The 24,623-nt window shown below is 38.8% G+C and overlaps 1 protein-coding gene across 10 annotated transcripts; it reads left to right on the forward strand.

Moving 5' to 3' along the window:
• The first annotated feature begins 636 nt into the window (after nucleotides 1-636).
• Nucleotides 637-22,081, forward strand: git2a (G protein-coupled receptor kinase interacting ArfGAP 2a). Of its 10 annotated transcripts, none has more exons than XM_084727960.1 (21): nucleotides 637-1,006; nucleotides 6,765-6,898; nucleotides 7,203-7,315; nucleotides 7,982-8,087; nucleotides 8,171-8,257; nucleotides 8,373-8,503; nucleotides 8,599-8,693; nucleotides 9,741-9,786; nucleotides 10,201-10,252; nucleotides 10,360-10,432; nucleotides 10,528-10,625; nucleotides 10,734-10,845; nucleotides 10,949-11,091; nucleotides 12,247-12,396; nucleotides 15,015-15,263; nucleotides 16,066-16,155; nucleotides 18,801-18,883; nucleotides 19,054-19,245; nucleotides 20,155-20,286; nucleotides 21,339-21,402; nucleotides 21,704-22,081. In XM_084727960.1, exons 1-21 carry the CDS (start codon nucleotides 955-957, stop codon nucleotides 21,914-21,916), a joined length of 2,415 nt encoding a protein of 804 aa, XP_084584086.1. In that variant the 5' UTR covers nucleotides 637-954; the 3' UTR covers nucleotides 21,917-22,081. The 10 variants fall into 10 exon arrangements, with proteins under 10 accessions (XP_084584086.1, XP_084584087.1, XP_084584090.1 ...); XM_084727961.1 differs by having other exon boundaries at nucleotides 10,204-10,252; XM_084727964.1 differs by having other exon boundaries at nucleotides 20,155-20,315; nucleotides 21,704-21,841.
• Nucleotides 22,082-24,623: the final 2,542 nt, after the last annotated feature.

The raw sequence follows: 24,623 nt of genomic DNA on the forward strand, positions 1-24,623 counted from the left end.
TTTTACATATTTATTTTTTATGGCAGTCCTATGGGTGGTCCTATGATTCTACGGTCTACCACACAAGCATAGAAAACTAACCTTAACATAATGTGCTGTATTTAGTTTTAAATATGACAGATTATTTTATACCCGTGAAACTCCAGACCACATCTGAGATTTGTTTACACAAGCAAAGGACACATATGTGTATATAAATATATATATGTTTTACATATTTCAAAATTATGAGAGGAGGCCCCTTTGCTAAATTTATTTATTTATTTATCTATTTATGTATTTATTTATTTTCTGCCTTTATATTTTTTTTCACATTGTGTGCTCCATTTTGCACATTAACAAGCCTGACGTTGTATTTCCATATATTTGCCCAAAGGTACTCAGTTTACTGTCTTAGAGGAGTCAAAGAAACCAGAAAACATTAACATTTGAGAAGCTGAAATCCGAGAATTTTGATTTTCCTTTCTTAAAAAATACGATTAATTTAATAATCGATTAGTCAATTCATCGTTACAGCTCTACAATTTGAAAAAAAAAAAAGTTCACCTCCTGACAGGCTGAACCCAGGGCACAATGTCCCAGAGTCGTATAGGTCACAGACGCAGCTGCCACTGGGATTGCTGTGGCTCTGTAGCGTCTACCAGACAGACAGAAGAGAGTAAACTACCCAACGGATACGGGCTAGTTAGCTAACCAGGTGCTAAGTCAGCTAACTTGCAGGCGGGCAGCATTGTACCTTCCTCCCGTGGGCTCACGTTATGATGGTTTTAACGTTAGCCAAAACGAGAAGGCTAGCACCAGTTGAATGAAGTAGCAGGTCGTTGTTTGGGTTGTTTTTAATTAGCTAGGTGTAGCTAACGCGGAAGGCATCTCCACAGAGTAATCAATGGTTAGCATAACGTAACGGACACACCAGTCTGCTCATTTTACACGGGATTTCTTCCTGAGTAGAGGATGTCTAAACGCCTGCGAAACACTGAACTGTGCGCTGACTGCAGTGTCCCAGGTAAGCACATTCACACCATCCCTGCAGTGTTTAGCTGTTAGCTCTTATTTATTCCCTGACGTTTGGTAAAAGCAAGCCAAGCACTTCACTCTTCTGATAATCAGATTATCAGTGCTGCTGGCACACGCTGCTCTGCTTTACAGTAAGTTAGATTAAGTGCATACTGTTGTTTTAACTGGTCAAGTAGTTAGTACTGTTGACAGGTCACCATGGCTTATATCTGAGGATGCAATTAGATCTGAAGCAGCTGTCTTTTAACCGTTTCCATCCGGTGTGACTTGGTTTAAAGCTTTAAATAAGAAGGCAGACAATTTTCATGTGTGTCAATAGTGCTGCACAGGTTCGACAAAGGGAGCAAACAATATATCTGAAAATCATGTAGTCATCCATTGTGAAACTGAACCTTAGATCTGCAGGAAACAGCTCTGCCAACTCATTGTCATGTTTGATGTAGTCCAGGCGGTATGGCATATTCATAATATCTCGATATTTTTTGGGCTTTTATTTTAAAAAGAAGTTTTCTATCTTGTAGTTAGTGCACACTTGAGGGTAAGAAAGTTTAAAATGTAGTGAGCAAAGATGGCAGATTCTATATTTCAGGGTTCTGAACCAAAATTGACATCACAACAAAAACAAACAACAGTGCTGACTCTTCAAGAGATGCAACAATTAATTGAATAGTCAGTTATTAATTGATTATTCAATTAATCAACAAACTAATTTGATAATTGATTGATTGATTTGACTCATTTTTTAGGAAAAAGAAAAAGTCAGAATTCTCTGGTTTCTTTACTCCACAATGGCAGTAAACTATCTCTCTGGATGGTGGACAAAAAAAAAGACATGTTAGGACCTCACCTTGAGTTTTGGGAAACGGTGACCAACATTTTTCATCATCTTCTGACATTTTACAGACCAAAAAACTAATTGATTAATCGAGAAAATAATCGTCAGATTATTTGACTATGGAAATAATCATTAGTTGCAGCCCCAATTTATTTTCACATCGTCAAAAAACTTAAAATATACATAAGCTTTTATTTTGCCTAACAATTCAAATGACATGTTTTTACATAATCATCATCACCACAATCACATTATTATAGCTGATGTTTATCTGCTAATATCTGCAGATCCAGATATAGACCCATAAAGCTGTGATTGGCCAATATCAGCCGTTAATCTATTGACCCCAATATTTATCATGCATCGAAAATCACATACCTTAAAAGCTCAAATGGTGCAAACATACTGATGATTAAATAGAACATGACACATTAGTGTAAATTACACCACAAAATATATAAAGTAAAGAAAATAAGCACAAACCCTAAAATTACCCAGCTGTGCTTGAAATATAGTAATCCATCATGAAATGTCATCTTAGATCAGTGGGAAACTGCCGTGCAGCTGTACTGTCATGTAAGACGACTGAATCATTCATAAAAAGTCAGTGGTCTCCTCATGGTGTTTTTCGTACGCAGTGATGTTGGTAGTAGAACAGAAGTTTACTCCATGTTGACAACGTAAGACTGAAATCAACTACTGAAAGGAATTTTAATGGTTTGGATTTTTAACAGCTGCAACAATTAATTGATGAGGTGTCAACTTTTAAATTAATCACCAACTTTTTTTGATGATTGATTAACTGGTTTGAGTATATATATTTTTAAGAAAACAAATCAATATTTTCTGATTTCTTTGCTCCTCTAATGACAGTAAACCGAGTATCTTTGAGTCGTAGATAAAGCAAGACATTTTAGGACGTCATCTTGGGTTTGGGAGAAAACAATCAAACATGAAAATATTCCTTAGTTGCAGCCGTAGACATACTAAACCCAAGTCTAACAACTGAACAGGTCACTGTACTATGTGCAGTGACGGGTTGCAGATTCATTTGTCCAGAAGAAGAGAAGACAACTTAATCCTGCGTCCATTATATGACATCAGAGCAAAACCGGCATCTTCTGATAGAGATTTGTTTGTTCTAAATAGTATTAGGGACGAGACACAAATTGAGTTAGGCTTTTACAATCACATGTTTCTGTGAAAGCTGAACAAGTAATAGCTGCATTGTGTCTGAGGTACTTTCAGAAGTCCCATTTATATAGAAATGACGTGATGTTTTTCAGCAGGCACAGGAAGCAAAACAGGATGCTGAGTGAATTCACCGCATGCTTTCAATGCAGAAGAGTTTTTTTTTTCGATTGTGGCACCACAGTGTGATATACTGTAAGAGCAGAATGTGAATTATTGTTAGAAATTTAAAAATATAAAAATCCTTGTTCTGGTTACTCGTCTGTTTCACAATAAAAATCAAGAAAAACAACAAGTATGCTAAAAATTCAGTATTACTATAGTTTTAGTATCTTGTCTCTCATCATGTCATCAGTTAACCCTCTCAGGTCTCCACAGCAGCTGGCCTGGATTGCCCTTCAACACAACTGTTACCAGTTGTTGGGCATGAATATTTTTAGAGTTTGAAGATGTGGTATTAAATTTAGCAGCGCTTGTTGAGGAAGGGGTAAAACAGGCTTGTCAGCGCCGTCTCTCAAGTCTCTGTGGAGATAACGTCAGGAGGAGACTCTGAAAACTGAAAACTGGGGACCAGGTGCCAGAATTTGACCAGCCACTCCTGCAGCTGTTCCTCCTCCTGCACCTCAGCTGCTGCTAAGACACTTACAGTCCTCACTGTCTGTCCTGTCACAGTGCCAGACAGACACTCAATCTGCACAACAGTTTATTGGCTATCAGAGCGTCAAATGAATTTACGGTATTTTTGGTCCTGAGATGTTTCCTGTCAGAAGAGTCTCAGCATAGAAGGTAGACTACACAACTGTGTGAACATTTGTATAAAGTGAAGTGTGTTAAATAGGTCAAGGTTAAGTAAACATATTTATTTTGGTCTCAGTGTATACTGTATCATGTAAAGGGCACTCTGTCTCAGCTTCTAACTACATGCATTTCCTGAATATGCAGCACCTAAATTCTTTTTGCAGTTTGTCTGTCATTTTCTTCTATGTTCTGAAAGAGGAAGCTGCCATGTTGCTCAACAATTAGTTGAGGTGCTTCAACCTACAGCTGCTAGGCTTCACTTCCTTTTTAGACAATACACAGCTTCACCTAAACCTGGGGTTAAAGAGGCTTTAAATGCTTATTATGGCTGCCCTTATCCCTGCCTGCTGGGCTTTTTTCTTTTCTTTCTTTCCACCAGTCAGTTTGTGTTTGTCTCCATGTGGTGTGAAAACGTCCCTGAGGCATGTTGTGATAATAAAAGGCTCTAACCTGAATTTCGCAGTCTGTAATTTAGGATTCCACGATAATGTTTTTTTTCACTTGCTTGGTCGGACAAGAGGGTCAGAAATCTACTTGCTCAAAATAATTTTTTACTTGCTCTTGTAAAAATTGTTTTATTAGTGGTTATTAAATAACAACAAAGACTGGAGTCGTGTTTAATTTAGGACTGCACCTATAAAATATAAGAAAACAGTAACAAATGTCCATCCCAGTTCTGTCAAATGTCTGTCCCAGTTTTGCCAGTCTAAAACTCAAAGCTGTTCAGTTTAATTTGATAATAAATGAAGAAAAGTGGGAAATCTCTGTATTTGAGAAGCTGAAAATTGTTACTTTAATGATTACTCGATTATCAAAATAGTTCAATATTTTTATCTTTTTAAAAATTTATTTTTATCAGACTGAGCAAATTTGCTAGATTTACTTGTCCAACATGGCATTTTACTTGCCCCGAGCAAGCAGGCAATCCTTACTGTCGAGCCCTGAATGTTTGTGCGCTACATCTGTAATGGTTCATGTTGCATTAGCATTAAATAATGTTTCCAGTGGTTTCCAATTGTTGTGTTTTCTTTACTTTAGAATGAGCTGTTTAGATTTTTCACAGGCTGCAGATCTTCTTCCATGGTTGCCGCCATATTTCACTGCCATATTTCTGGAGCCCCTTTTTGTAAGATGTCTTTAAAAACCTGAAGTAGACTGTTTTTTGGCCTTTATAGGGTGCTTTTTTCAAGTGAAGTTTAGATCGGTTTTAAACACTCGTTTGAGAGGATCTCAAAGCAGAGGACACATTTGGAGCGCTTGTAGCCAGTAAATTCACACTTAATGTGCAAGTCATCATACTTGCAGCACTTTTACTTGTACGTGTGAGTTTTACTTGTCTAAGACTACTTCTGATTTTTTTGCAGTCGAGTTATTCAGTTGGGCTCTTGATCTGCTTGTCAGGTCTTTTCCTTTGCAAAAACATGACTGTTTTTGTGAGTTAGCACTAAACTTCAGGAGGCAGGTGGCAGTCCAGGTCAGGACTCACAGCTTATGACATGAGGCATGATGTTTTGACTGGCAGGCGATTAGAGAGAAGGGCTTCGTGGCAAAAATACATTTTCCTTATATTTTATAATTCTTTTTTTATTTTTACTTGAAAAAAATAGCATTTTACTGAGGTCCCCCTGGCAGATCTTGGAGGCACCCCAGGGGTCCAGGAACCCGCACTTTCATCATTTCGTAGTTTCCTCATTATTAAAAAAAAAAAAAAAAGCCCATTTGATCTGAATGAAAACATTGATCTTTAAATTCTGGTCAAAAATCTGAAATTTAATTTTAAAAAGGCTCAATAATTATCTTAAACAATCATGGGACTCTGCAAGAATAAAGAGTGTGTTTGTTGGGGACTGTATGCAGCAGTCTGGTTCGATGTAATCTAATAGCCATGAAACAGGACTCTGCTACAGCAGCGTATTGTGCACCTTTTTTTTTTTCCCCAGGATGGCAAAGCCATGCTCTCTGATATTTTATGCCCTATGTACTTCTGCATACATATTTAACAATGGCTCTAACCTGAGCCAGGCTGTACAACAATCATATCACATCCACCTAGGGTTAGTAGTATATAGAGCTGCAACGATTAATCAATTATTAATCAATATAAAATTAATGTCCAACTATTTATTATTTCATAATAATCAGTGTGAGTATTTTTTTAAGGAAAAAAATGTCTTAAATGTGCATAATTTTTGGTGTCTTTGCTCCTTAAACTGAATATCTTTGGGTTGTGAGTAAAAGAAGACGTGATGACTTCATTTTAGGCTTTTGGAAACACTATTTCACATTTTTCACAATTTTCTGACATTTTAAAACAAACAACTATTAACCGATCAAAGTGCAGGTATTGGAACATTTCTACTCTGCTGAGTATTTTGGGCAGGAGGACTGTGTATGTGGGATTGACTTAAAATAAGCTACAATAGACAAGTTAATTTAATGACAGGCCACATAGTACAATGATGTGGCTCACTGTTGTGCTTTTAATAGTGTTTGGATAACAACGGAGCTCTAAGGCACAGAACAATAAGTTATATCAGGCTTTGGCTGCACAGACGATGCTTGTTTGGAGGATCTATTAATTTTCGGTTTGAGTCTGTCTCTGGGAATTTTGTTTTGAGTGTCTGTAGTAGTTGTGACACCATAAATGAGAGTTTCTCAGGGTCCTATAAGTGAGGAAGGAGAAAAAGGAGAAGTAGAACGCTAAGACCTACAGGAGCGTGTCAGTGTTTTGAATGATGTTACTAAATATGAAGACAGAACTTGTGATACCTTTCTAACTGACTCCGCTGAGACCATCTACAGAAAAACCCTTGAGAGCTGCAGGAGACAATATGTACTTTCAGCAGACACATTTATTGAACTTTAATCAGTCATGTTTCATCAGTTGGAGTGTCCTGATCAGTGGTTTTCTCTTCCCTCTCAGAGCCTCGCTGGGCATCGGTGAACAGGGGCGTGTTGATCTGCGATGAGTGCTGCAGCGTTCATCGGAGCCTGGGAAGACACAGCTCGCAAGTCCGCCACCTGACGCACACGCCATGGCCTCCCACGCAGCTACAGGTAATAACCCCAGGAAGATTTTATATTTATATCCGTCTGGGTGAAGCTACATATCTTTGTAGTTTTGTCTCTCCTGAAATGACTTGAGATCATCTTTACAGCAGGTTTAAATTCAGCAGGTCTGTATCTTTGCACAAGATAAATGTGTTGACAACAGTTGTGCATCAGATCCTACTAAAGAGTATTGATTTTGTCCAAATATAGAAAGTGTTTATTCAGGAAGGGAACTGTTAACAGCCAGTCAGCATTCTACAGGCTAAATCAATGGGACATTTTACAGGTTTTTTTTTAAATTTCGCCCTAGATGGTTCAGACTTTATACAGCAATGGTGCAAATTCAATATGGGAGCACTCTCTGCTGGATCCTGCGTCTGTGATGAGTGGGAAACGCAAAGCCAACCCTCAGGACAAACTGCAGTGAGTCATTATTGTTTGAAAATAAGGAAGGAATACTTTTTGTTCCCTAGATGTTAATGTGCTAAAGGGATAGTTTGGATTATTTGAAATTTGGTTGTATGAGGTACTCATCAATAGTCAGTGTATTACCAACAGGAGACGGCCGTGGACGTGCACCCAGTCTGGAGAGGCAGAGGAGGAGTACCAGCACAGACGCTCAGCAATGTACTGCTGTAGACTTAAATCAGCCATAGACCAGCAGCTCCCCTGTTCTGTGAGGCAAAATTACTGATTTTGCCAGTGGAGTTTGGTTGAGTGAAAGAATGAGAAAAGAGCGACATTTGCCTTATATAATGGCATTTTCCTGTTGAAAAAGTTTGTCTGACAGCAAGGTAAATATAACGTATGCTTAAAATGATATAGATATGTTTTTTTTAGGTGGCTTTTAGGTGTGTCTTACTGCTGACCCCGTCCACAACAGGACAGTGCTTAGTTTCCATGCTAGCAAACTGGGGGCTTGTCGATTGTCATCTACTGTAGGTAATTCACTGACTGTGGATAAATAGCTCAGACAACCCCACTTCAAATAATCCAAACTATCCCTTTTAAGTTTGGCACATGCCACTGACTCATTAATCTTCTTTTTCTTTTTGTTTGTACGTTATTGTTTCATGTTGTTCCCCAAAGCCCGAACAAATCAGAGTTTATCAAAGCCAAATATCAAATGCTGGCGTTTGTCCATCGCATGCCTTGCCGGGAGGATGACAGCTTGACAGCCAAGGATTTAAGCAAGGTGAGGAGAAAACATGTCCTTGGGCAAAGCCTCATTGTTAAACTTTATCAGTTCTTAGTATTTGTGTGTTTGTTTTTTTCCAGCAACTTCACTCAAGCGTACGCACCGGGAATCTTGAGACTTGTTTGCGGTTGCTATCTCTGGGAGCACAAGCTAATTTCTTTCACCCCGTAAGATTCACCTGCTGTGTTTAAAAATCAGAATTTACATCTTTACATTTACTTTTCTGTTGATTAGAGAGTTTATTGGTGATGCTGTTGTCATGTTTCTCAACATCTTCTCCAGGAAAAAGGGAACACTCCCTTGCATGTAGCTGCAAAGGCAGGACAAGTATCTCAGGCTGAACTATTAACCGTTTATGGGGCAGATCCTGGAGCTCCTGACAGCAACGGCAAAACTCCCATTGACTATGCAAGGTTACCTATTACCAGTAATTCAAATGCAAAAGTTTATGAGCCTGCAATTTCATCCTTTGAAGTATTAAATAGTGTTTTTTAACATGTGTTTGTAGGGAAGCTGGCCACCATGAGCTGGCAGACAGATTGGTGGAGGTTCAGTATGAACTCACTGATCGACTGGCGTTCTACCTGTGTGGGAGAAAACCAGGTAAGCAGCGTATTTTTGTGTTGCCAAAAATGTTGCTTATATTGTCCAGAGAGTGTGTAGCCTGCATCTACCTTTGAATGTATCTCTACAGTCATTAAATAACCCGGTCTTCAGCCCAGAACGCGTAACTCTGCAAAATAATAACAGGAACGACAGAAACAGCATCCTTTCTACAGCTCTTTATTACCATTATGTTGAACTAACTAGTTAAACTGCAATGAAAAGAGCTGAATTATTTAAGTAGTATACCTGACAGGTAGCACCTGTGCAGCCGCAGCAGCTGACAGTAAACTGGGTAGAGGCATATTAGGCAGGGCTGTCTATGAAAACAATAAACACACATCATGTTTAAACATGCATCTAATGAACCAGTTAACTAGGTCAATAGTTAGGCTACGTACAAACTGTAAAGGTGCACAGGCTCCACAGCATGAGTATAATGCAGGACAAGAAGTGTGTTTGTTCCTCTTGTGTGTAAGGATGAGACTTCTGAGGCTAAAATGCCTCAGAACAGCACTGGATGTTGTTTGAGGACTGACTCAGAGAAAGATTTTCTTGATGATGAGGAATACATCCATCTCAAGTATGTCTGCCTGATGTCTCAAATGCAAGAAATTACAACAAGTAGGAAGGAAAACAGTGCAAATGTGTCAGGGATTTTATTTTCTTGTTTTTTGAGGCAACAAGAGAAACAGAGAAAAGTTTAACAGTAACGGACTACTTGTTTGAAAACTTGACTAAACATCTGAGTAATTGAGCTGCAAAACTAATGCATCTCGCCCCTAATTACAACAATAAAAGTAATCTGAGTATGCAAACCCAACACCGGGTAGGAGTGAAAGATAGTTTTGACATGAGTGAAGAAGTTGAAAACCTGATACCTGATGATAGATTTCACCGTTGTGGCACAAATAAAAACAACTGCTCATAGTTTTTAATTTGCTTTGTCAATCCAGATTATTTACTGTATCTAAAGTGTTTACATTTCCCATAAATATCGATGATGTTGCTGGCAGTCATCCAGAACATTCTTCTTGTTCCTTTCAGATCATAAAAACGGGCAGCACTTCATCGTACCACAGATGGCTGACAGGTAAGAATGCAGCAGCTGTAAGTCAACGTGATGCAAGTCGATATTAAGTAATTTGTCTCGTCTTGTGTGTGAGTGAATGGGTTTAACCTGAATCGAGCCAACAAAGTGAGCACAGAGAGGCGGTTGTGACGCCTGTTCGGACACGTTGTTGAGATCAGTGCAGCATCTGTTATCTGTGTTAGATGAAACACACCTAGTGAAGAGGCTGACATGCCCACAGAATCTGTAATTGCTGCAGAAAATTCAAATTCCAAAAAGCTCGATACAAAATGATAATGATTCATTTGATCTTTTTTCTTGCTCTCTTTTGATGGATAAGGAACATGTAAGTATCACTCAGAATGAAGTGTGCATGGTGTCAACCTAATCATTCATCAGCATTTTATGTTTATGAAAGTTTTTGTCTGTTTGCAGCAGTTTAGATTTATCAGAACTGGCCAAGGCAGCAAAGAAGAAACTGCAGTCTGTAAGTATTTTTGCAGAGTCCCTGTACACAGCTGTCTTTTTTTATTCTTTTTTTTTGTACCTTTTTTCTTAAGTTTGACGGAGTGTAATTTCCTCATTTTCATGCAGCTCAGTAATCATTTATTCGAGGAGCTGGCCATGGACGTGTATGACGAGGTGGACAGACGAGAGACTGATGCAGGTAAAGTCAAACTATCCAGTCTCTACCTCCACTGCAGCTATAAGTCACCTCCAAACCTGACACTCTTGATCTGATTATTATTCTTTTATTTACAGTGTGGTTGGCGACACAGAATCACAGCACCCTGGTGACGGAGACGACGGTGGTGCCTTTCCTTCCTGTGAATCCAGAGTATTCATCAACACGAAACCAGGCAAGTCAGCTTCACAGAACTCCCATTAAAATGTTTTAGTGTTTCCTGATGCATGCATTTACTTTGATGTTTGATTTCTGCTGATGCGACTTTGTTTTTCTTGCTCAGGGACGGCAGAAGCTTGCGAGATTTAATGCACACGAATTTGCAACTCTTGTGATTGACATATTAAGTGATGCAAAGCGCAGACAACAAGGGAATTCAGTAGCGAGTCCCAAAGGTCAGCATCTTGTTGTTACATCATTCCAAGATCTCCCTGACTCTGAGGTGCAGCACAGACACGCTGTACAGTAAACGTTCCACTCTGTGTCCCTTCATTCCAGACAATGTTGAGTTTATCCTGAAGAGTGTGGCTGTCAGGCACTGTAGCGATAGTCAGGACAACGACCAGCCCGACTACGATAGTGTGGCATCCGATGAGGATACAGATCAAGAGCTCCCATCAAGCAAAGGCGATCGGACAAAGGTATCTTGGCATCACTTTCACAGGTTAAAACCCGAAAGACGTACGCTGTGTTCCAGTCAAAGCCGGAGATCTGGATTTTTGGAAGTTAAAATTCCAGGTGCAACACATCAAACATAAACAAAAAATATGGCTGATTGTGACAAACTGATGTTTCTTTGGCAAATGTACACACAGTTGAGCCCTCAGCAGTGTAGTCTCTTGCATATGTAAACAAAACAGAGGAGGAAACAGGATGCATGAGATAACAGACACCATCATGCATTTTTTACATCTAGATTTGGGGGGCATTTTTCTGAATAACTTTTTTTGCAAAGATGACTTTCAGAGATTTTTTCCTTGAACCATCTACTCAGTAACAGTGACAGTGTATTTTTACATCACTATACATGCAGAACAGGTGTTACTATAAGATAGTATGTAGGGAGGTAACAACACCAAAAACTCATGGTCCAGTAAATACCACAATAAGACAGCCATCATTTGATATTGATCGACATATTAAAAGAGAAAAAAGAAAAATGACATCTTGAAATAATTCCCTTTATAAAATAATGATCTGATGTGTACAGCAAATCTTGGTTGTATACATTTATTTTCCCTTTAAACTTAAAGTGCTTCTGCTTTCTTTCTCTAATAGAATAAAATAAAAGTAGGCATCCGTGACCTAAACACGTGCAAAACACTGGCATGAATTGTTTTTGGCACTGCTTGTACAATTACAAAATAAAAGCAATGCAACTGTACTTTTATAAAATAAAATCGTCACAGTCTGGTCCGGTACTGAGACATTTTTTTAATGGCGATATTCCAATGTTCAGTATATCATTGCATCCCTAATAGTATGTATTAGTTTAATAAAAAGAGGCAAATTTTACGTTATCTTTTAATTGATGGTTTCTCATTTACAACATGCACTTCCATGTGTAATGGCTTTGTTGTGTGACGTCAGACAGCTGTTTCTTCAGAAAGTTGAGGTAGATGTATCCGCCCTGAGTTTACAAGCAAGAGGTCCAACTTTAAATGGCATTTCATTGTACTTTTTTCGAGTAAGCAGTTGTAAATGTGTTAGTTCTGAGTTGTTTTGGAACACAGCATTAGTCTCTCTTTCTCTCCAGGTGCCTTTACCGTTTCGTTTTTAACCCATCTCTCCCACAGAGCCTGGACTCCGACCTCTCAGACGGCCCCATCACTATGCAAGAATACATGGAGGTGAAAAACGCGCTATCTGCGTCTGAAGCCAAGATCCAGCACCTCATGAAAGCCAACAGCAACCTGAGCGACGAGCTGAGGCTGATGCAGAAAAAGGTATCCACCGCGCTGCACCAATAAGATCACTAACACCAGGGGCCGGACCGAGGGGGGGCCACAGTGGTCAGCAGCGTGATCGCTCTCTGGTGTGGAGGCCCAGCCTGTGGGGTTGTAATGAGGGCCGAGCTATCTGAACGGGAATGCTCTGTTGCGAGATAAGGCTGCTGCTGCTGCGACACCCTGCTGGTCCACCCTCTGTTTTGGCCAGCATGTTCCATTTCAAAGCTTGAATGTCAACTGGAGATTTTTTATTTTTGTTTGTTGTTTTTGTTTGTTTGTTTGTTTTCTGGATTTGAGAGGAAGAAATGCATCCTCCCTCCAGTTAATAACAAAAACATTTCAGTCCCTCTTTTTGTAATAAATAAATAGAGATAAAGCTGTCTAATGTTACTAACAAGCATGTTTTAAGAAAAAGCATGAAGTAATTGACAGTGTTTTTTTTTAATCCCTTCATAGTATATAGTGACTAACTGAAATTGTATGTGTGTGCCTTGCTTCATCACATATACTGTGTTTTTAATGATTTCCTTCAGTACATGTGTGGATTTGATGTTTGACATGTTTTCTTCTAAGTGGTTACATTTCATAGAGATTTTATAGATACAAACCTGGAATTCTGTTACTGTGTTACATCAAACTGATTTATAGACATTGTTGAGTCTGAGATTCTGCACATGCAAATGTTTGCTAAACCCAAACTTTTGAAAATGATTATTTTTGGCCACGGATGTTCAAAGCATGTTGAAGCTTTTTTTTTCTTATGTTGAAATTGCTTTAATTTGGCTGTTGGGAAGGAGCATGCAGATCATTTGTCTCTCTTAATTCTGTTTGTGTGACTCTGAGTTGCACACAAAAGGTCGATGTGACACTCTCCTGCTAGACATACAGCACTGTAGTGGACTGTATTTTTTTTTAAATGTGATTTGGTGTTGTGTTAGATTGCAGTTGAACAGATTCTCAAAGTAAACCACATTCAGATAAGGACACGTGGCTTGTAATGACAAATCAAAGGACGTGTACATCACATTGTGAAGGTAGTTTTCTTTCACAGCCTTTATCAAACATTCTCCGTCAGCCATTATGTCAGAGGTCAGGAACTAAACCTGCCATCTACTTTGCACTAAATTAATTAATAATGCAAGTAGTTGCATTAATTAAGGCCTTTTTTTCTTCACCCAAACTGTTACATCCTTGACAAACTCTTCATTCTTGAATGCCTCTTTGTCCTCTCATAACTCAGCCCGTCTGTACTGTGGCTACATCTTTGACTTTAACTGCACCTGTGTTGCTTACCTGTGCAAACAGTCTTTTGCTTGCTTATCACTTGCTTTGCATTTTTCAGACCGAGAGAAAATCCTGCCCGATGCAAAATTCACGTCATTCCTGTGATTTGTAGAAGGTTCAGTAACAATCAGAGTGATGGTCATCTTAATGGAAATTGAAGGAGGAGGACATGACATTTATGGGAAAATGTTCTCAGATGTGTTTTTAAGTTGTTGTCACTGAAGCAGCTTCAGGTTGTTTATGTTAGTGACATGTCAGAAACTTGGTTCTCAAGAGACCAATATCCAAATATGGACTGAACTTTCTGAATCATGGGAATAACAAAAAATCAAATGATAGATTCTCAAATCATATAAAATGATATCCACAAAGATGTGTTTTATTATTATATATTATTGGCAAAATTAAAGGACTTTAAAGGGATGGTGGGGTTGTATAAGGTAAACAGTCAGTCAGTTTATTACCTACAGTAGAGGGCGGGTGATACACCTCCAGTTTGTAGAAGCAGCATGAGCACCGGTGTAGGAAGCTAAACAATGTACTGCTGTGAACAGGGTCCGCAGCAAAACGTATTGGAGCCACCTAAAATAATCAGTTTAAGTGTACATTATGTGTTGAATATTTTCACCGTTTTACCTTGTCGTCAGACTCCACTGGCAAGAACGGTATTTTTACCGTGCAGAAAACGTGAATTGCTGGTCTACTGCTGCCTCGGTTAGTTAGTTTTGTTTGTGTTATTGTGTGACTTTGGTGAATCTGAATTTACCCTTTAAAACACCAAAGTCACACAGTAACACAAATAAATTAAATGAGGCAGCTGTAGACCAACAACTTTTGGTAGCTTTCTCCAAACTACCAACTCTGGGTAGTTTGGAGAAAGCGATATTTGACTTGTATAACTGCGGTTTCTCCTCTTAAAGACTGATGTCTGATGACTGTCTGATGGCAAAGTAAAACAATGAAAATATTCTAAATATAGCACAGATTTAAATTGATTTTTTTAGGCAGGACTTTTTTAGGTGTCTAAAGTACATTTTGCTGCTGAGCCTGTCCACAGCAGTACATTGCTCAGCTTCCCACACCTGTACTCATGCTGCTTCTCCAAACCGGGGCCATGCCATCTGCCATCTACTGTAGGTAATACACTGACCGTGGAGAAGTACCTCATACAGCCCCACTTCAAATAATGCGAACTGTCCCTTTAAGCAAGTATAATCTGAATATTTTTAAAGGCTGATATGTGATGCTGTAAAGATAAAGTAGATCAGAACAGGGAACAAAGCTGCTTTGCTCAGAGCGCCTCTTAGTGTGTTGCTGAACGTCTCTTCCAGCTGCAATCTCTGCAAAGTGAGAACACGTCTCTCAGGCGGCAGGTCACAACCAATATCTATCAGATCCCCAGCGGTTCAGACTACCCTGACCCCTCCAGCCCCTCAGCCCTGAAACGCCGGCAGTCTGCGCGGGCCAGTCGGCCCATGTCTATGTATGAGACCGGCTCAGGCCTGAAGCCCTATCTCCCTAAAGGGGAAACTCCCTACCCAGAGGAGGGTATCCCCACCCTGCAACCCTTCCCACCTCATGTAAGTAAGACCTGTTCCCTGCTCTCCTTTGCCATTTCCTCTTGACTGCCCTGTTTCCTCGACTGTCCCTCACGTCTTCATCCTGTCTGCAAACCTTTCTCTCTGCATATTTTTGTGTTTTTCTTTCCTCATTTACCACTGAGCAATGTTTTGCAGCATCATAGTCCTCAAAAAGCACGTCATGCGTTTAGACAGTAACATTTCACCGTTTCACAGATACATAATCAAAACCATTACTCTGCATATATCTGCTGTTTTCTGGAGTGTTGCTTGTTTGTCAGACAAACCATAGTTGGAGATGCTGTTGTACTGTGTTTTATGTTGATGAAGCATTAAAACTACCATACAAATACTCTGTGTTTTTGTAATGCATGATAATTTCACAAACTCACAATCTTCTCATCTGTTTCATTTCTCTTCTTTCATTCAAAGATATTTGTCATAGTTTTCTGGTACTTTTCAGTGGATTAACTCCCCGGCTCTGAAGTCATATTTTCTTTTCCAGGATGCTGAGCTCAGAAAGGAAATGGTCATGAGCTCGGGGAATAAAAACGACTAAGGTCCTTTAAGTTGCCTGCATAGAACTGATTTATCTCGCGCTCAATCCCCTTAAATAATAGAATTTTGTAATCCTGAACACAATGGTCATGGTCATTGCAGTTTTCCACCAACTCCATTCTCAACATACAGCATTCGACAGGAACTTTGGGACATTTCATCTCACTTTTTAGTTTGTATAAACCTTTCTCTTTTAATTTAAGGAATCTGTGTCCTTAAAATGTGATTTGAACCCTGTCTTTAGACGGAAAGGGGCGCTTTTGTGACCACCTCTTCATCCCTCCCCTCATTTCCATCCACCCTGTCTTGGTCGAAGGACGAAAGTGCTCAAAAGGTTAAGTACATCCTCACTCGGCCGGCCCCACATCTTGTGGGACGCAGCAAATCCACTTGGAGCCCTTTTACCATTTCTACTCCCCCCCCCTCCCTCACTTTCCTCTGCCCTCCCCTCTCTGCTGCTCCTTATCTGCCCCGCTGCATGAGCCACCCCTCCACCAGCTGCCCTCGCCGTCAGACAGCTGCCTTCATCAGCATCATCCTCATGGCACAGCTAAACAACTGGAATTGTGTGGTTTTGTAAAGGCAAACATCTGCCTGACCGCTGAGCAGAAAGTTGATGCAGCACTTGCTTAGTTTAATGCTACTTTTTTTCCTCCAGAAACTTGTGTAGCAGAGGATGTAGAAAAAGTCTGATTGTACAAAGTTTGTTAGTATTTTTTATAAAACAACCACCTGTCTGAAAGAAGAGGCAAACAAACTGAGTATTTTGTTAATTATTGAATGTGTATTTTACCTCGTGAGTTGTTAGACTCACCATCTTTTTTAATTTCAAACACTTTTCATTTTACTAGAAATGTTTCAGTACCATTTTTTCCACCAATTCCAAACCGTAATTCTGCATATTGGCCGAAACCAAGCACTGATCTGATCCAGTCCAAAATGTCATCAGGGCACTGATCATAAATTTTCTCTGGTATTTCTAATAATTATAAATAACTATAAATAAAAGAGAGAACACAAAGAGAGCCACTTGAATCAAGTAAAATGATTATGGGATATGCTTGCTATCATTGTTGTATGGTCTGGCTCAAGTCCTAAAAATTTTGGCACACGGTGCTCTGCTGGGAAGTAAGGTCCCAATACAGGGCTAATAAATTAGATGATATCAGATCAGTGCATGGACTCGTGTACTCTGGAAAACCAGAATTTTAAGCTTTATCAGAGGCATTTCCGATATTGATATGGAAACATCCCCACTTTTTAGCCCGTCTCTAACAAATGCTTGGCAGTTTTGCACAGTGAGCTTCCAGCAGCTTGCTCTCATTTCTCCAGTAACATCTCCAGCAACAAACCCTGTTATTTATAGTCTGCTAAAATCTATCTTCTGATAAAGCAGAACAAAGATTTATCCAAACATGCACCGGATGAGCAAACCACATTTCCTGAGGCAAGCTTCATGCGTGCTGCATTTTGTACTGCGTGCAAGAGGAGCGTTTTGTTTGGACTCTTGACACGGATTGAAAGGTTTTGAACATGTTGTACAATAGGTCCTGCATGTTTAGTGTACTTGCTTGTCTCTGCTTCCTGTTTCTGAGTGTAGCTTTCAGTCTGATTATGAATCTGCATAAAAGTCAGATAAAAATGAGATGTCAAGATAAGGCACTCTTACTTTGTGTGAGACACTTAATAGTTGTTTTGCGTGTGATTTAGTTTTATTTATGAACTCATCTGGACCTTGACTTCCCCTCCTCTAATAATGACCCTCTGGGGTCTACTTCACTGTAGTTTGGAGAATGAGTAAAGCTTGTGTGTGTCATGGTTCTGATGTAATGTTTCCAGCCATGTGTTGCTGATTATTAGTATTGGCTTTTTGTTTGTCCTCCATGATTCCATCCTTACTTCAGGAGTTTGAAGTTTTCATACACAAAGAACAGTAAATATTATCGGTTTACACCAAAATCAAATACATATTTTTTTTTCTCACGCCTGTAGTGCTATTTATCCATCAGATTGATTTGGTGTGAGGTGCAGGGTTTTCTGCCTTTTCTCAAATACAACAGACTAGAAGGCCAAAAAATACATTTGGAAAAACTCAACTATTATTTCCACAAGTCATGACTTGATCACTCAAGACGATCCACAGGCCGTGGCGTGGACAGTTTCATGTAGGAACTATTTTATTGCTACTCAACTACATCTACTCATGGAGGAGAGGCTCATACTCGCGATGGGGCGGAGTGCAAACGTTAAAGGCGTCCTTCTCTGCTCAACCGTAGCCTCTCATTCATGAGTAGATGCACGCTTCCTTCTGCGTAGGGATACAGTTGGTGAGAGTAGAAAGAAAGTAGTTCCCACACGGAGGTACTCACAAAAATGTCTGTGGATAATCTTGAGTAATCAGGTCAATGTTTTGTTTTTTTTTTGTTGTTGTTGTTGCACCACAGCCATCTACTTCCATTTGGCAACTGACAACAAAACAATCTAGAAGGATAAATAGCATTACAGGTAGGAAGAGAAGATACTTATTTTTATTTTTTAACATTATGGCCACATCTGATGATGATTATAGTCACTCCAATGGAATGATCCAAGAAGATTTTATCAGTTTCAATCAAGCAAGTTAACAATATTAGTGATTATGTCATGGTGACGTGAATAAACTATCCAAAGTCCCCATAATCTGTCCTGCCAGTAACATACTGACTGCTTTAAACTGATTATGAGCTCTTGCTTCACAGCTTCATTGGCTTGTTTCATGAGTCATCTGCACTGCATTCACTTGTTTATATTCCACCGTACAACAAACAGAAAGGGGATTTTGCATTTCAGTCTGTGTTTGTTCTTCATTGCATTAAAATTTGATGATTCCACCACAGCCGTTTCTGGTTTATATATCGTCCGACACGGGACGTCTTGGATGAGACACATTATCAGTTTTTTTGTTTTTTGTTTTTTTTTTGCCTCCTCTCTTCCTTCTAGGCCTCGAAGTTAGAGAAGCAAAGCAGCATGCCAGAAAGTGACTATGACAACACGTTCAATGACTCTGAGATGGATGATTCAGGGTAAGAGCATCACTCAGAATCATGGTTTGTGTTAACTGAGGAGGGAAAGACAATAAGACAGTTTTCTGACTTCTGAATACAGTGGAATAATGTGCTTTTGTCTGGAGAGTGTAAACAATAAGCAGGGATTTTGGCAGTAGACCTGATTTCTTCTGACTGTCCCTCTGCAGTCTGAGCAGGAGAGGGAGGCTGAGGAGCAGCGGCTGGCTGGGGGAGGGCAGCTCCATCCCTGAGCTGGATGATCTGGAGATGGAGTCAGATCCCACACTTCCCAGCACCGAGGACGTCATCCGCAAGACCGAGCAGATCACCAAGAATATCCAGGAGCTGCTGCGAGCTGCTCAGGAGAACAAACATGACAGGTCAGAATCTGAGGATCGGCAACACCTCACTTGAAGGGGGGGATCCATAAGACTGTCATTACAATGTCGTAACCATGTAGTGACACCTGTCACAAACATGAAGGAGTCATGTTTGTTTATGACTGTTTTCATTTAGTGTCATTTGGTCAGTTATGTTATTTTGAATACAAAGTTGCATAATTTGAGATGCTTTATGACAACTTGACAGTATCAAACTTAATGAAATTGTTTGTCTTTACATTTTAGATGTCATAACAAACACGTCTTTTTGTCTAGGCTAATATCAAGTTGTCATAGGTATTTGATAGTGCAATCAGACTTAATGACATCTTTATGACGAGTCCAAAATATATCAACATAGTTGAGATTAAGGAAAATATTCGTGACATGGCTGTAATGGTCTCATGACAGCCAATATCAAAACCAACTACATATTACAGTTTAATGTCATTTTAACACGACAGGTTATGTTGTCTTGGTTAATGTATATATAAGTTTTCATACCAAAGTAATCCCAAACTATGTCAACTTTGCATTCAAATTGACATAATTGACCAAATTTCACTTAATGACAACAATCGCAAACATTCATGGATATTCATGACAGGTATCATATTGTGGTTATGACAGTGTAATGACTTTTGCACACTCCTTTTAAATAAAGTGTTACCAAGTGATGCCTTTCTTTATCAGATGGGTTTTTACTTTTCATTTCCTTGCCTCCAGTTCGAGCTCTCAGTTCCTCTTACATTCATCATCATTCTGTTGTGTTCAGTTTATCTTCTGTCATTTCCCCTTTTTGTCTGTTATCTTCACTCTTCCCCCTCGTTCTACTTCCACTCTGCTCCGCTATTTTGACGTTGTTTTGATGTCTCGGTGTCCCCGTCCCCTCACCCCCCCCGTGAGCAGACCATGTGAGCGTGAAGGAGTGCGTCGGCTCAGGCACAGCCTGGGATGTTTCAGCACTCTGGTGCCCTGGGCCGAGAAGCCCCCCCCTCCCCTTCAGCCGCTCAGCCTCCGGTCCCCTGACCCCACCTCCTGGTACTCTGGCCTCTGTCCCTGCCTCCCAGGCACAGTTTATTTTCCTCTCCCTCACACAGCGTCTGCCTCGCCCCTTTTTCTCCTGTCTCACCTGCTAACAAGCTGTCTGTGTTTTCTACTACTGTTGTGCTACTGAATATGCACGGAGTGACTTTGATTTTTTTTTTTTTTTTTTTTTAATTTTATTATAGATTTTCCACAATAGATAAAACAGACCATCAGGAAGAGGGCAGGAAAGAGTTACAGTTTATTATTACTATTACTATATTTTTTAATAATTGCATTTGTTTCTATTTAACACGTGGTTTACTCACAGAAACACATGCATACACACACATTTTACGAGCTCCAACACACAGGTTTCAAAATTAACTTTTTTGTTCACCAGCCAAATGGCTAGTGAATGTTAAAATTTTACTAGCCACTCAATTGATCGTCGTTGTCTTCTCTGTGGGTAAGTGAAGCAAATCCCCCAGCAAACCACATATTTTAACAGCATTTGGCAGGAGGATGGTGCTCATTTTGTTCTCTGCCAACACATGAATATACTTCAATTATTTTGTTTTGTTTTATCTCTGTATAATTTTGATTTATATAATTAAACTTTGCCCTCCAGGAGCAACAAGTTTGACTTTGAATTTTCTTTAGTCAGTTATGATAAGTTGAGTTACATCTATGCTTTTGAAATATAGGTGACTTCATTTGATGTGTGAAACATTTTTTTACTGATTGGTGTTGTTTTTGCTGTGCAGCTTTTTTTTTATACATAAAAAATGTTGAAATGGATGAAACGAAAGTGACATACAGCTGACTTACAATGCTAAAAATATCCATTAAATAGCATGTTCTGTTAGTTGACGTTAACCTAAAATGCAAGATGACAGTGCACGGCGTGTTGTGAATGTCATATAGCACCTTACTCTGGGAGTAAACTTGCATGTCAAAGCTTTTGGTTTACTGATATTCTCTCAATATTTGTTCTATGGTTTTAACAATAATAATTTTAGGAATGTGACATGTTGAACTCATCGACAAATCTTTTCTCCTCACAGCTTCATACCCTGCTCAGAAAGAATACATGTGGCTGTAACAGAAATGGCTGCCCTCTTTCCCAAGGTATGGAAACAAGTGTTTGTGTATTCAGTGTGGAGAGAACGGATCAGTCCATCAGTTTGTTTTTTTTGTTTTTTTACAGGCACAAATACCTGTTTTAAGATCCAAAACCAGCAATATTTTCAACTGTGCCAATTCCTGATTTATTATTTAATTTAGTTCTTTACTCATAAATATATATTATTTCTAAGTCAGTGTGTGGCTCTAAATGATCTGCAGTTAAAAGCCTCTCTTTGCACAAATCTGTTGACATTTTAACAGACTCTTTCCATTAATTTTAATATATTTTAACCGTCCTCTGCAGAAGCCTCGCTCGGAGACGGTTAGAGGCTCTCTGCGCTTGTTGACCTCCAGTGCGTTCCGGCTTCAGAGCGAGTGCAGGAAGGCGGTGCCTTCGGAGGGCTGCCCGGGACCGGACATGCAGCTGGTCACCCAGCAGGTCATCCAATGTGCTTATGACATTGCCAAGGCAGCGAAGCAGCTTGTGACCATCACCACAAAGGAAAATACCAACTAAATAGCACTTACAGGGCTGCAAAGCCGTCAGCATCTCAGTTCAGTTTTGTTCTTATATATATGTTTTTAATGATTTTGTTGGGGTTTTTTTTGTATTTGTGGTATATGCATGCATTGTTTTTTAATTTATGAATAAATATTGACAATGTTTAAAGTCAACTCTGGAGAAAAAACAGCAACTTTACTTAGGGATAACCAGCTGTTCAAATAGCACAATTTCTCTTGAGGTAAAATAGTAACAACACGTTGCAGCAGTCAGCAGGAATGGAAACTGTAATGGTTTCTAAAATTACTCTTTAACAATCAGAGTAAAACTGTCTCTCAGTTACAAATAATCGTTTATCAGTCTATAATGTAAATACGTGTTGCTGAGAGAAAGAACAAAGCACAGCACAGTCAATCCACCTGATCTTGGTTAATATTATCAGTCCAAAGACAGACATCGATGCTGAAAAGCCATAAATGACTCATGAATCCACTGTCATTGAATGCTATTGCTGTAACACTTTCTATGACCCACATGTCTATAATGCATTGTAATGCCTTATAAACACTAATACACACTAATATGTTATGCTGTGCTTTAAGCATATGCAATTATAGTTATTAGCGCTCAATAAACTTAAATACTCCTTATTAATGCTTTAAAAGTATAATCATAAATTATTAATAATTTTATAATGACTTATAAGGTGATTGATATAAAGTAACAGAGGATTTCTAGTGAGTGAGGCAGTTATGAAGTGTTGTGATGCTTGACCTTATAAGTAATTATAAAATGCTTTATCATGTGATGATTGTTATAAAGCATTGTGAATACTTTTAAGTGCTTATAACTATAATAAAACTCCCCTAAAAGCACAATATAAGACATTATAAATATGTTTACAATGCATTATAGACATGGGGGTCATAATGTCATGATTATAAAGCATTATAAATATTTATATGTGCTTATAACTATAATTATACTTTACTTTAAGAACAGTATAATGTATTAAATGTGTTTATAATGCATTATAGACATGGCTGTCATAATCTGTCATGATTATAATGCTTTATAAATATTTATAAGTGCTTATAACTACAATTATACTTACTATAAGAGCAGTATAATGGATTATAAGTGTTTATAATGCATTTTAGACATTGGTGTCATAATGTGTTATGATTATTGTTATCATGCATCAGGAACACTTATATGTGTTTATACCTGTAATTGTACTTAACTATAAGCGCAGTATAATGCATTATAAGTGTGTTTGTAATGTATTACAGACATTGGTGCCATAGAAAGTGTTACCACTAATGCTAACACTCTTGTAGCTAACGGAGCTTCCTCTCATTAACTGCACTGTGCGAGCATCGTCATGCTGTGAAGTTTAATCTGAAAAAACAAATTGACCGTTTAGTTAACTTCCATTAAATGTTAGAAAATTCATTTATGCTCTCTCTTTAGCTCTGCAGTTTTAATGTGTGTTGCATTGATAAAGCTATTTATATGGTTTGTCCCCTGTCCAAGTGTAATCCAGCCTGCAGCGCACTTAATGCAGCTATTTATGTGTGCCCATTTGTCAAGTCAGTGAATGCAAATAACACTTGTTCAGGGGCCAAGTTATACTCTTCACCAGCGCCAAGATGCTGTTGTATTAAGTTAAACAGGCTCCACACTGCATCGTATCCTGCGGTCTTGTGTGCCATCGCAGTGTTGGTGATGTCATTCAGAGCTAACAGCCATATCGTCATGTATGTCCATGTGTTTTGTGCTCTGTTCCGTTGCTGCTAGTTTTGTATTTAATGTGCAACACATGGGATAGAACTGTAGACGTCTCCTGTATAATTGTGCAACCCAACGTTCATCCTCACCGAGTGTTTCAGAGTTCATTGTCATGTTGAAATCTGATCAAGATAATGTCCCTCTCTGTACTCTGTGAATGAAGTGCAGGGATGTATGTGATGCAGCTGTTAAGTTGCACTTGGAAAAAATAATTATTTTCTAAATAAACTTAATTTATAACTATAACCTGTTGTGGATTGCCAGATTTCATACTGACCATGTTTCACTATTCATTGTCTTAATTAGAAACATCACAATTTCAATATTAAATCAAAACTCAAATAATTGAAATCAAAGGCAGAAACAGTGATTCTTTATACAAAAAAGACTTGTCTTTTTAAAGAATTTAAAAAATTTAAATGGCAGTTGTCAGGGCATAAAACCAAAGCTCTGTTATCTTTACAAATCAAGGCTCTTTAATTTAACAATAGCACAGCCTTCAGTTACTAATAGAATTGAATCCTGACCTTAAAATCTAAAGTCAGATCAAATCATGGATTTGCAGAGTTGTGACAGTTGTGACAGTTGTGTAATACAAAACACAGAATTGATTTGTTTTTACCAACTTTTATTAGGACAGTCTACAAATTCAGGATAGAAAATATACAGCTCTAAAAGTGCAAAAAAAAACATAAATCCTTTTCTACATATGCAAACAATCTGCATTAAATTATAGTATATCAAGATGGCACAAAAAAGGCCTCATAACCTACATGAATGCTTCAGTCTTTAAACGTCATTAAGGACAGGGTGACATTTTTTCAAATCTGTCTGAAAACAAAACTCACATGTCCACATGTACGTTTTAAGAGTTATCTTCTCCATATCGGCTGTGAAAGGATCTTTTCACAACACGGTGCTACTCTGAGAG

This window comes from Lutjanus erythropterus, chromosome 10 (genome assembly GCF_056507025.1).
Source record: "Lutjanus erythropterus isolate fLutEry1 chromosome 10, fLutEry1.hap2, whole genome shotgun sequence".
Classification (NCBI taxonomy): Eukaryota; Metazoa; Chordata; class Actinopteri; order Lutjaniformes; family Lutjanidae; genus Lutjanus; species Lutjanus erythropterus.